This window comes from Betta splendens, chromosome 6 (genome assembly GCF_900634795.4).
Source record: "Betta splendens chromosome 6, fBetSpl5.4, whole genome shotgun sequence".
In the NCBI taxonomy this organism is placed as follows: domain Eukaryota; kingdom Metazoa; phylum Chordata; class Actinopteri; order Anabantiformes; family Osphronemidae; genus Betta; species Betta splendens.
The window spans coordinates 13,727,579-13,739,858 of NC_040886.2; the positions used below are offsets into that span (position 1 = coordinate 13,727,579).

Consider the following 12,280-nt stretch of genomic DNA (forward strand, 5'->3'; position numbering starts at 1 on the left):
TATTCTATTTAAACCTACTTAACTGCCCATTAATAGTGTTTACGACAGAACAGCAGTTTGAAGCGGAGCCTCAGCCCGCACACCTGCCGTTACAGCCTGTTCAATCTCCGCTAACGGAAGGAGCTGGCGGCCATGATGGCTTCGACTTCACGTTTGTCTCCAGTATTGTCGTCCACCGATCCAGAGTCAGAGTGGGCGGAGCTATGCGTACTGTTTGAGGTGTTTGAGTCCGCGTCACTGATCTGGGGTCTACTTGCACAATTATGAATATTCCGTTAACACTCGGCGAACATTTAACATTTACATTTAGACTTTTGCACATTTAACTAAATGTGAAAAAAACTAGTTATAAGTGCTTCTTTTACATTCGGCACCCCATACAGGCTCGTCATCAAACGGGCTCAGGAACCTCCGAAAAGAATTTACCCCAAAAGTTCAGAGACTAAGTTGCTATGGTTACAAACATATCCTGAAAGTTACCTCCGTTTTTGGAACAGAAAGCTGAGTTTAATCACTAATATACCCTGGAACAAATCCCAGGACAGGCGAGAGAAACGTTAATTGGTTACATATTTGAAGTTGCTTCACTGAAAAAAAACAGTGCGGAAAATTGTGAGGCCTAAACCGAGGACAAACGCATTTAATATCTGTGCCAATAAAGCTCCTAATGATTGCGCAAATCAGCTGTGCGCCAGTAAAGACTGAGCTTGAATCAGGGATTTTTATTAATCAAGTTAGCTGAGGAATCGTTCCAGTCAAATGTATATTATAAATGTTTAATGAAATGGCAAAAACATAAAAATACATTAATATAAAGAATAACAAATCTCCTTAAAATGACAATCACTAAACAGTGACAGTAAGGTCCAAACTGTTTTCACAGACTGACCGTTAATAAAACATCCTCTGTTGGGTTATAAACCAGATCATACTGAGTGTCTGGCTGTGATTCAAACCAGCATCTGCGTGTGTGAAATGTCCACCAGCAATCGCTTTTACAACGCTGATATAAAACCAGACATTCTGCCTGTTAGTCACAGCAGGTTGTCTGTGATAAAACGGGCACTAATGGCTGTGCTTCACATTTTAACCATGAATGGTATCCACCTTATTTAACTGGTAACAAGAAAGCAGAGAAAGCATGTTTCACTTTGTAAAACTATTCCACATGACATCAACACTGCATTTACGTATTTCCTACATAATGTAAACTTCATACATTGAATTGAAAGCTCATTGGGAATTCGTTAAAGTCCTGCTCCATGTTATCATTTCCCTTGGTAGAACGGACTGTCAAATCCGCTGTCCTGCTGACGCTGTCTCAACTCTGAGAACAGAGGCCTGGAACAAACTCCCTGCTGCTTCTCCGCCTCAGAGCCAGGAGTGGGTTCTCTGCGTGTAGTCATCTTTGCATTTTGAAAGTCCAAGGTCTCAGCGTGAGGCGTCTTCTTTGCAATTTCATTATAAACTGTCAAGTCGGACACATCTGGGGTGAGGCCACCAAAGTCTCGAAAGTCACTGGCTGATGCAGCAGAGACAGAAAATGGTTTCACTTGTTCTACTTTCCTCCCTAAGAAAGAGAATCTGGAGACTTGGAAGCTTTTATCAGAGTCGCTGCTGGTCATGCTCCAGTTGGTCTGTTTATCGTCTCTGACAGGAGCCTCCTGAATGAGGGCTAGGTGCTTGTCCTCTGTGTTGGGCTCTCCTCCCTGCAGGTGCAGCTTCCTGCTCTGACTCCTTGGAGAAACACTGGCTGCATCGCCCTGAGATGGAGAAGCGGTCTGTTGAAGAGGTCTGCGTGAGCGCAGGTGTCTGTCAGCAGCAGCCTGAGGTTTCATCCCTGTGTCCGCTGAGGCGTCCACCTTCGGAGGTGCAGAAATGCCCTGATGGTCTAAAGCTTTAGTCCTGGCTGACTTCAGCTTTGGATCAGTGAGAGGCCTCTCCTCTGGAGTGATGTCAGGAAGCTCAGTTAGTGTTTGCAGATTCTTACTAAAACCTGTGGATCTACCTGAAAGGCATTCAGCAGGAGACACGGACATCAAACAGCCTGCAAGTAAAAAACAAAAACAACACAGGTTCACTAACAGACAAAAACAAACAGTCAAGTAGTTCTACGATGACACTTACTGGATACACTGTAATTTTTCCCTGATTTACTTTTGATGGGTGTCTCTAGCACCTTAGCCATGGCAGCTAACTTGCTTGCAGCATTCATTATTTTCTTTTCAGCTCTGCAGATCAAGATCAATACAGTTAATTTAAAAACCACAAAGAACTTATAAAACAGGTTTAGGACAATTATGGTCTCTTGCCCCGTAGTTTTCCCTCCGTCCTGCAGTAACTCCTGCAGACAGCTAAGATAATAGCGCCGCATCTTTCTAGCGGTGTCCTGTCTCTCCCTCTGCACCTCGACGCGGATCATCTCTGCTGCTCGCTCTCGACTCTCCTGAAGGTACCGAAGCATGTCTCCTGCAACAACGCACACAACCAGAGTCACAGCCTGCTGTTGACATGAAGGAGAAACTGTTGTGGTGAGAAATGTACTCGCTGTCCTTGATACAGACAGAAGTGAGTAGAATATTCCAATACTTAAGTGTTTCGTTATTACCAACCTCTGATTTTTTCGACAGTCACCAGATATTGTTGCTTCATCTCCTCAAGGCCCCGTTGAAGATTCTCTTCACCTGAATTCCTTTAAGAATTACTTGGCATTATTTTATTACAATCCATTACTACTACACTTGGAACTTAAATCAAATGTAGACAAGAATATTAAAGAAACAGTAGAGAAAGAAAATCTATCAGACTGAAAAGAAACAATATAGACAACACAAACCCTGATTGTCTGATTCTTTTTGCATCTTCCAGCTGTTGCAGATGTTGCTCCTTTGCCTTTTGTAAGATGCTTTCGTGCTCATCTGCAATTGTGTTGGATTATGTCAGCACATATGTGAACTGGACTACGTATGTGACCATGTACGTGTAGATGGCACACATATTTAAAGATACAGTGAACCTTTGAGGTGCTGCACGGTGGTTTTGTGCTCTCGAACGCTGTGCTGGAGCTGGCGACAGGCTTTCTGCAGGTTTTTCTGGAGCTCGGTGTTCTTCTTCTGCAGCTTACTAAGATTCTCAGCACAGTCCTTCCTGCAACAGGCCTGCTGGTTCTGGGCCAGAGAAGCTGGAAACAGTGGACAGCATAGTCAAGAAAACCACAACTGTTGTGTAACACGTGTTATTACTGCCACAAGGGTCATGTGGCCTTAATCAGAACATGGTGACCGTGTTCTGTTTGTGAATAGGTACACTAAGCTACTCTGTGATAGTGTTATTGAGTAATACATACTTTGGATTGTTTTAAATTCTCTTTGATGCTGTTCCCTTGTTTCCTTTAACACATGGTCAAGTCTCTCTTCACTTATCTGAACAGAACACAAAACAGTCCATAAAAGAACAGATAATAAAAAGCCTCACTGGTGGCAGCAATCCTTGAATTGCAACACTCCAACCTTTGTCTTCTCAGACCTAAAAAGTCAAAATTATGGGATGTAAATCATTAACAGTTAAAATCTGTTTACTAAACTAAAAAACCCACTTTCTTCCACTCCTTCCTGGCCTGGGATACTGCTCTGTTGACGATGTCTCTGCATGAAGTTTGAAGGATCTGAGTAATGGTGCCTTTGGCTATGGCCCTATTCATTCTCTTTGCATCTTCAGTGGCCTGCTGATCTGTTTTGGGCTCCCTAAGAAATTGTTCTTGGACCTTTTCCAGTTCAGTCTGAAGCTCTGCCAACAGTTCATCCCTCATCTGCTGTCGATGGGTCAGCTCCCTCTCTGCATGCTGAAATTTCCACTGCTCCTCCTGAGCCTTCAAAGTCTGCTGCAGCTTGGCCTCCATTTGCAGGAGCAGCTCCTTTTTCTGGCGATCAGCGTCCTCTCTGGCCTCCCGTAGAGTCTGCTCCAGGTTTTCGCGCTGTTCCTGCAGCTTGGCTTGGTGCACCTGCTCAGTTCGAGTCTGGAAAATGGAGATTTCCTGCTGTTTTTCTCGGCTCCACGCTGCTCTAGCGGCGGCCAGCTCAGCTTTGAGCAGGGCTGCTTGCTCTCTCCTCGCTTGCTTTAGCTGAGTCTGAAGAGTCACCACCTCTACTTGAAGTTCCTCCAGCCGTAGCGCTTCAGAGCTCTGCTCCTCCAACTGGTTGTTCTGCCTCTTGTTCCACTGTTCCTCTGCTTCCTTCAGGGCCTGGGAGACCTCAAATGAGGTTATTTTAGAAAGACGATGATGAGAACAACTGAAGCCAGGTTATAAAAGTGAAGCTGAACTCTCAAAGACAAAACCTGTCATACCTGTTGTTCTGTGTGTTTTTCCCATTTCACCTTTTCTGTCTGAAGAGAGGCTTGGTATTCTGGTAACGATGTCATATCCTCAATCCAGCGATTGTAGGCCCTGGTCACTGCACCTTCAACCTGTAGCAAATATTACATTTGTGTCAAATATACACTGTGTCCCACTAAAATAATGACATGAGAAATTAAACATAGGAGTGTATATGTAATTAAAAAATATTTAAACTTATTTCTAGAGTGCAGTTTTCCTTAGCAGGCATATAGCATGGATGAGACCCTACACTAATGACCAGGTACTAAAGAAGCCCACTCACTTGTTCGGCCATCACCTCCAGGTGTTTCTCATGAAGCTCCCTCTGGGCTTGTTTTCTCGCTTCCTCCACAGCTTTGCTTTTGACTTTGTCAGCTTCCATCTGCAGCTGCCGTTTCTGGGCACTGAGCCTGGAATCCAGCTCTTCAGTGGTAATTGTCACACTGCTGCACTCAGTCTTGACTGTCTGACAGCTTGCCTCAGCAGTCTCTCTCTGAGTCTCTCTCCTAACTTCCTCCAACCTTTGTGTCCAGGTCATCTCCATCTGGGGAGAGGCAGGAAAAGAAATAATTGACTCACAACATAAAATCACTATTACTAATGAAACTGCACACTAATTAGATGTACTGTAACACATACACTTTGCAGCTCCTCCTTCCATGTGGCCTTGGCTGAGTCTAGTTCTGAGTCCACCTGCTGCTGGATCTCAGCTTCCTTCTCCTCAGACCAAAGAGCTTTGAGCTGCTCTATTGAAGCCTGATGCTGAGCCTCGAGCTCAACCCTCAGCTTCTCCACAGCAGAGTTACTCTCCTCAATTATTTTTTTCTGGCAATACACACAAGTTTATTATAAAAAAATCCTTATTAAATACAGAACTTCCATTTAGAGCTCAATCACATCAGGCAAAAAATGAAAAAGTTAACACTGGGTAAATGTGGATTAACTGTGTCTAACACAATAAACCTGCTTTGTTCCCAGCTGCATTTTCTTTCCATCAGTTAAAAAGCCCATGCATTTCTTGAACATCGTCAGTGAATAAGAGCATTATTGTCAGTGTCTATGTGCTCTACAAGCTGGTGGGAAAATGTGTTTCAATGCCATTTTTGTTGCAGTAAATCTTAACCGTAAGGTCAGAGCTGTACGTTCACTCTTAGAACAAACCATACTGACATTGTACATGAAAAACAATAATATATTGTAACAAGTCAGCAAATCCTCACATCCATTAGTTTTAGTTTCTAAATGATAGGAAACTATTGTGCAAAACCTTAGATTTTTTGCAGTGCTTCAGTATTTTTGAACTTGTTTACCTCGGTTTCTCTGGTCAAAGCTTCTTCCTTTTCCTTATTGCACATTTTTTCTTCCAGCATGTCCTTCTCCTTGCAGACAGCTATGTAACATTCCTGCACAGCCAACATCTTATCATTGGCCTCAGACAGCTTGGTCCTGTGTAGGAAGCAGAATCACTGTAAGGAATACGCAAAATTTCAAACTTTTATAGTTTTTAGTGTCCCGTGCTGAGGACTTACTGCAGCTCCTGGACTTCCTGCTGGTGCTGTGAAGTCAGCTCTTCAACCTGAGCATTGTGTTCCTGTATGAGCTCTGCACTGACACGACTCACTACATCGTCCCTGTACTGTTGATTAATCCTTTCAGATCTTCAAGGGGAACAAGTATTATATGTAAAAATATCAGGTCATACACATTGAAGGACATGTAGTCTTATTACTATCTTCCATCTTACCTCTCAGCAGCCTCTTGCTTCTCCTGATCCAGCTCCTGGATCATCTCCCTCATCTTGGTGCAAAGCTCAGTGTTGGCCAACCTAACCTTTTCCTCACTCTGTATTAGCTCCTTGTTCTTCTTCTCTAGTAGCTAAAATGTGGACAGCAAGCTTGACTGATTTTGTCCAATAAAAAATAAACACAATTAATGCACCATTACAATGTCTTGTCTAACCTCCACTTGCTGCTGCAAGTGCTGTTTATCCTCCTGTAATGTCATCAGTTCTTTTTTAGACCCTCCAGTCACATCTAGATGTGTTATCTGGTCAATGTCTCTGACCTGTAAACAAAGGCATAGAGTTTTATAATTATCAGAGCTTTCTTTTTGGTTAACAGCACAAAACTAAAACAGTCACTTAATTTCACACACCTACAGTAAAAACTACAACAGTGTTAATGTTTCCTCACCGAAGAGCTGAGCTTGGCTTCATCTAACTGGGTCTCCAGCTCGTTTACTTGGCTCTGACAGTGCTGGAGCTCCTCCTGCAGCTGACTTATCTTCTGCCGCTTCCCCTTCAGACTGGCCAGGCAGCGCTGCATCTCTACTCGTAGCAGCCGTAAAGCTTCATCCTTTGGCAGCTTGGAGTCCGAAAGGTGAGCCAGAGCAGTGCTGATTTAACAAAAACAGTAGAGGAATATGGATTAGTATGTACAGTATAGAAGAGGTAATTTACATGTTGTGATGTTTTACATTACACACATTACATAGGAGCGGGTTACCTGTGAAGTGTGCCGTTTATCCTGTTTATCTTCTTTAATCCCAAATCCATGCATGATTCAGACAGCTGGCTCTCCATGTCACTACTCAGGTCAAGTGCGATGACGCCATGTTTCACAGCAGATTCATACATAGTGATTTGCTCCTTTAAATCAGCCAAATCCTCCTTCGCATTCAAAATAAAAGGATGTTTAATATGGTCATTGGTTTTCAGTAAGAGAAACTGATGTTCTTTTTTTGGAGCAACCAAATCAAAGAGCAAACCTGTAAGACTTTGGTCATATTTTCACTCAATGCCTTGGCTGATTGAGCCTGTTGGAGTTTAATTTGCATCTGACTCATCTCTTGCACTGAATCTGAAGACATCAAAACAGAAAAGAGTAAATTCATAAAAGACAAAAATGTAGTTGTAGTCCAGTTTCATCAACTTCACTCACTCGTCTGCAGCAGTTTTGCACATTGTTGCTGACTCTCCTCCAGACGCTGAGTGAGCGTATTTACAACTCTCGCTCGTTCCAGCTGTTCTGTCTCTCTTTGGCGCTCCAGTTGCTTTACTTGCTCACGTAAACTCTGGCCGATGTCAATCTGGAAGTGCACTTTAACTTAAGTATCACTAAACTTAACTGTGTATGACTGAATGAATGAATTCTTGCATTATGGCTCATCCTGTGATGAGACACAACACAAACCTGTTCGTTCAGATCTTGAGAGGTAGAGTCAAGCTTCTGCTGCAGGGCTAGCAGCACAGCCTCATGCTGCTCCTTCATCACAGCAAGGTCCCTGTCGTGCTGCTCCCTTGTTTTTGAAAGGGTGTCGGACCGACAAAGCTCCAGCATCTGCTGCTTCATGCTGTCTACTGCTGCCTCTGCAATCCTCTGCTTTTTTGTGTTCTGAAATTATGAAACATTTTTGTTGCAGCCTTGAGAAATAAAACCTGTACAGTAAATAATAATAATAATAATAATAATAATAATAATAATAATAATAATAATAATAATAATAATAATAATAATAATAATAATAATAATAATAATAATAATAATAGCAGCACAGAACCTACTTCCTGGTCTCTTTCATTTAGAACTTTCATTTGTTGCTCCATTGTCCTGATTTTGTTTTGCATTTGCACCTCTTTTTCTTTGGCTTCTTCAACCAGCTTATGTGATTCTTTTAGACTGACTGCAAAGCCATCCTTTTCATCTATAAATTACCAAACATTACGTTACAAACCTATATAGACAGAACATCAAGAATCCCATGTTCCTGTAGGTTTTCTACCAGCCACAGGGAGGCAGCAACAAAAAGAGTAAGATAAAATTAGGTAGGTACAGAAGTCTTGAATTACTATTGTAAAAAGGGAATAAAATGTTGACATCACATTTACATTTGTCAACACTAAATTCAGATTTGTGTTAGATTTCAGAATGAGCCCAAAATTGAGATATTATATGGAGTGAAAGGTTATAATTTTAACACATTTCTTTGAAAGTAAAAACTGTGAAACATACCTTTAATGATTGCAAACTGGTGCTCCACGTATCTCATTTTACGCCTTGAATCTTCAAGTTTTTGCTCCAAGTCTTGAATCTGCCGCTGGTAAGCTTTGTTTAGAATCTGCAGCTGAGCAAGCTGCTCCCTGTCAGCGGTTTCTAAAACACAGGACAAAAAACTCCTGATTAAACTCCTGAGAACATTTCAGTTTCTAGCAATGTTGCTTTAAAATCTCATAAAAAAAAAACTAATCTGTGATAGACTAAGACTATAAGGCCATAAGACTTACGCTGCGTCGAGTCAAGAAATTCTCTTTGCAATTGATCAAATTGACCTTTTTGTTGAGCGGTCTGAGAGTTAAACATCTGGACCTGATGAGCAGGATGGTGAGGACTGTAGCTGACCTTAAAATGGTTTACACCTGCATCAGCAGCTCCTGAATCCAAATTCTGAAGAAGAAACATTCAAACAGAAGAAACACTGTATGTTTGAGATAAAGACGTTATTGGTTTTATTACCACAATGATTAAAAGATTGTTATTATTATTATTATTATTACAATATCGGTTCACATTTATGAAATAAAACTGAATAATAAATAGAAGAGAAATTTGAAATGATGAAAGAAAAAGCATTGTACATTCATATATGAACAACACATTTATAGAAAATACCACCAAAATAATTAAACTTCCTTCTTAAAAACCTTGTTACTCACCTGAAAATTATTTCTGATGTTATGGTCACCATGGCTTGGCTGTCCTCCCTTTGTGTTATGTTCTATATGGTTATTGGTGCCTTGGTAAGGTTTAGACACGTACTCATCCATGGAAAAGTCATTTGTCTCCGTAGAATGTTCTGTACCCATGGTTGAATATGTATAGTCTCCCTGGGTGAATGATTGATCCTGGTTCCAGGTGTGAGGCAGTGGTTGATTTTGAGGGTGCCGCTGATGTCCATTGATGTTAACTGCTCCATTCTGATGACCATACTCATCATAGGAGTGTTGACCATAGCCATCTTTATACCCCTTCAGTGAGATATAGACATCAAGGAAGTTAAGAGAAATACATTTTAAAATCATTTATCAATAAGAACCAACTGAGCCCCTACCTGATCATGAGAGTTTGGCTTTGTCTGATCTGACCACTTCTGAGTCCATGCTGACTGTGGACTTAGCAGACAGAGCAAAAACTATAAATAATTTTCTCACTGCAGTTGCTGCAACACAATTTTTCAACTTTAATAACACATTAGCTGCAACAAGTGTATTACCTGTTGCCTGTGTTTTTATTGCTGCAGGTGGAGTACTCCAGCTCTGGAGAGGAGGAGTCTCTGCTGTCCTCCAGCATGTCATCAGGCAGGTCTGTGAGCAGTTTGTGCAGCTGTGGAAAATCAGCACATGAAAATGAGTCACCATGGTTGCTTGGCAAACAAGTTATAAAGTAACAGATTTAAAAGGAGTCACGTATAGAACCACAAACAGAATGTGTAAGGAGGCAGGATTTTAGACTTAAAAAGTTAGTTTTAAGGTCATATTTTGAGAAATGGTGAATATATTAAATTCATCACAATATTCAATACATATAAATCAAATCTTGTTTTGAGACAAACAGGTTTCTGCGTTGTATTTACTTTGTTAATACCAATGATTTGAGCATTTATAATCCATGATGGAAATAAATGTAGAATTATCTTGGCTCTATGTCACACAATAACAATAGCACACAGATTAACAAGGTTTACTTAAAAAAACTGGCCTGCTGCTACTTACTTCCAACAGGAAATGCTGAATACTCTTCAAATCATCCAGTGTGTCCACAACTGAAGGACCCATTTTATCCCACCCATATATTTAACACAGATTATAAAAAATATCAGCTTTCAGCTGTTAATACTATTCAGCTTTCTGCAGAGAAAACCCTCTGTGAGAAACATCCAAACCGTGCCTGGCATGTTGTCAGCTCCCTGTTACTGCTGTGTTTCGCTCCCAAAGCACTCCATTGTTTGAACAAAACATATAGCAAAGTTAACTGGAGCAGAAACATACTAATTGCCGGTGGCAAATAGAACTCTCACTTAACCAGCTTGTGCATAATAAATAGGTTAAGACAAAAAAGGGAAAGCATCAGACAAGCAGTAATAATCCCATTAACAGTTAAATATCCTGCTGCAGCCCACTGTCAAAATGTTCAGTGATAGTTTCTCCATGCTTGTTCAATTCACCCGAGCACTAAAACAAGGTAACCTAAATAGAGAGACAGTCAGGAAATCTCAGAGCTGGTTTCAGTGTGACACACCTGAAAGGAGTTTTTTTTTTTCTTGAGCCAATAATAACATCTGTTCATGGCGCAACAGATTGTAGGCGTGTAATGCAGAATGCCGGTCTGGCTCAGAGGGTGAGTCCTACTGAAATCTACACAGTGCACACCTTCAGTGGTTTACAAAGTAATAATAACTTAGCTAACACCCCAGACTCTGATCAATTTGGAAAGGATAGCTATTATAAATGCCAAAACGTGACAGTTGTGGTAATACTGCTGCAGCACAGACAAACTATGCCTTTATTACAGAACAGCCCGAATGTATACGATGTACCCTGTCCTCTATGCAACCTTTAGGGTGATGAATGATTGACAATTACTGAGAAAAAAATAAATTACAGCTACAGCAGCTGAAGCAACAAGAACGCAATCCAGGAAAGCAACACCAGCTCTAGGCATGTGTCTTATACCTCTTGTTCTCTGGCATAGTCCTCTTGGTCGTATTCTTCCTCTTCATGTTGGGTTTGAAGAGCCGCACTGTCAAAGTCAATAGACATGATGCACAACCTGAGAAAGGAAGAGCAAAAATACACTTTATTATTAGATTAATGACCACTAACGAGCTGCTTTTATCAGCCAAAATGAAGACGGCGCGTTCCCTTACCTGCCAATAGAAAGCGACAGAAGTTTCCGTTGTTTAGAAACCTATGTTAATGTTGATAGCTAATCCGCTAACTTCATCACTGTTTACAGTACGGAGAGCTAACACTTGCTAATGTTAAGTACTAGCGTTCAGAGCCGTTAGCAACGAGCCCGAAACGCACGAAACATACTTTGTCATGGTGTTAAATAAGTATTTAGAAGCTGTCAGTCCGTCAGCTAGTAAAATGTTTAAGGCTAATTATTATGCATGTAACCAAACAGTAGTGTTTATGGAAGAATGCTACTAAGCTAACAGAGGCTAACCGGATAAACGTCCTTCTTGGAAAAAGACTCGCCCACTTTGAAAAGTCGCGCGCTTTAGCAGCGCCAAACCACGAGTGTTCAATACAACAAACGGTGAAACGCACTCGGTATTTAACTGTCTTGATTTACCCCTCGCACATGACGGCACCAAATCGCTCATTCGCCTCTATAATATGGTTTATATGTAATACAACGTTAATGGTACAAACTATTCTAAACTATCAAACATTTGCGCCCCGTGACAACTCCGGAAGTGTGGCATCACAGTCGTTTCCATAGTAACAACTTTCTTGGAATTGTGGGTAGTGTAGTCATCTATTTTCTCAGGCGGTGGGTATGAAATATGCCTTATATTTGATTGGTTCTCTTTTAAAAATACAATTAGTACTATTGACAATATGGCCCATAGAGTTTACAGATACCAATACATTAAACTGTAGTTTAACTGCTATGTTTAACTTTATCTTAATGTTCGGACTTTTACAAAAAATGTAACATTAGCTTTTGTTTCCACCTTGTGGTAAAACTGTGGTATTGCAGTGTGATATATCGTGCAGTATGCAAGCTTAACAAAATTACCAATAGTGAATAACTGTACATTTTGATTATAATACCACAACATTTCGATTTTACATTTCTTAATTAATTTCGTTCATTATCTATTGTTTACAGCCGATAGAAA

General features: G+C 40.9%; 1 protein-coding gene across 3 annotated transcripts; it reads right to left on the reverse strand.

Moving 5' to 3' along the window:
- Positions 1 to 707: 707 nt before the first annotated feature.
- cep152 (centrosomal protein 152) lies at positions 708 to 12,216 on the reverse strand. Of its 3 annotated transcripts, none has more exons than XM_029153208.3 (28): positions 11,297 to 12,216; positions 11,103 to 11,199; positions 9,644 to 9,753; positions 9,482 to 9,542; positions 9,087 to 9,398; positions 8,658 to 8,817; positions 8,386 to 8,526; positions 7,938 to 8,077; positions 7,567 to 7,767; positions 7,315 to 7,462; positions 7,142 to 7,233; positions 6,880 to 7,043; positions 6,568 to 6,769; positions 6,335 to 6,439; positions 6,120 to 6,250; positions 5,905 to 6,033; positions 5,686 to 5,821; positions 5,015 to 5,200; positions 4,659 to 4,919; positions 4,345 to 4,464; positions 3,596 to 4,240; positions 3,347 to 3,422; positions 3,017 to 3,181; positions 2,837 to 2,918; positions 2,613 to 2,692; positions 2,313 to 2,469; positions 2,128 to 2,231; positions 708 to 2,047 (listed from the first exon to the last, which is right to left on the reverse strand). In XM_029153208.3, exons 2-28 carry the CDS (start codon positions 11,187 to 11,189, stop codon positions 1,269 to 1,271), a joined length of 4,974 nt encoding a protein of 1,657 aa, XP_029009041.1. In that variant the 5' UTR covers positions 11,190 to 11,199; positions 11,297 to 12,216; the 3' UTR covers positions 708 to 1,268. The 3 variants fall into 3 exon arrangements, with proteins under 3 accessions (XP_029009041.1, XP_029009040.1, XP_029009042.1); XM_029153207.3 differs by having other exon boundaries at positions 3,596 to 4,249; positions 11,297 to 12,016; XM_029153209.3 differs by lacking the exons at positions 11,103 to 11,199; positions 11,297 to 12,216 and adding an exon at positions 10,143 to 10,677 and having other exon boundaries at positions 3,596 to 4,249.
- Positions 12,217 to 12,280: the final 64 nt, after the last annotated feature.

Coding starts and splice junctions, on each gene's coding strand:
- cep152 (XM_029153207.3), bottom strand. CDS start 11,189: ATGTCTATTGACTTTGACAGTGCGGCTCTTCAAACCCAACATGAAGAG. Junction 6,440..6,567: donor AAGCCAAGCTCAGCTCTTCG/GTGAGGAAACAT, acceptor CTTTGTTTACAG/GTCAGAGACATTGACCAGAT. Junction 5,201..5,685: donor CTTTGACCAGAGAAACCGAG/GTAAACAAGTTC, acceptor GTGTATTGCCAG/AAAAAAATAATTGAGGAGAG.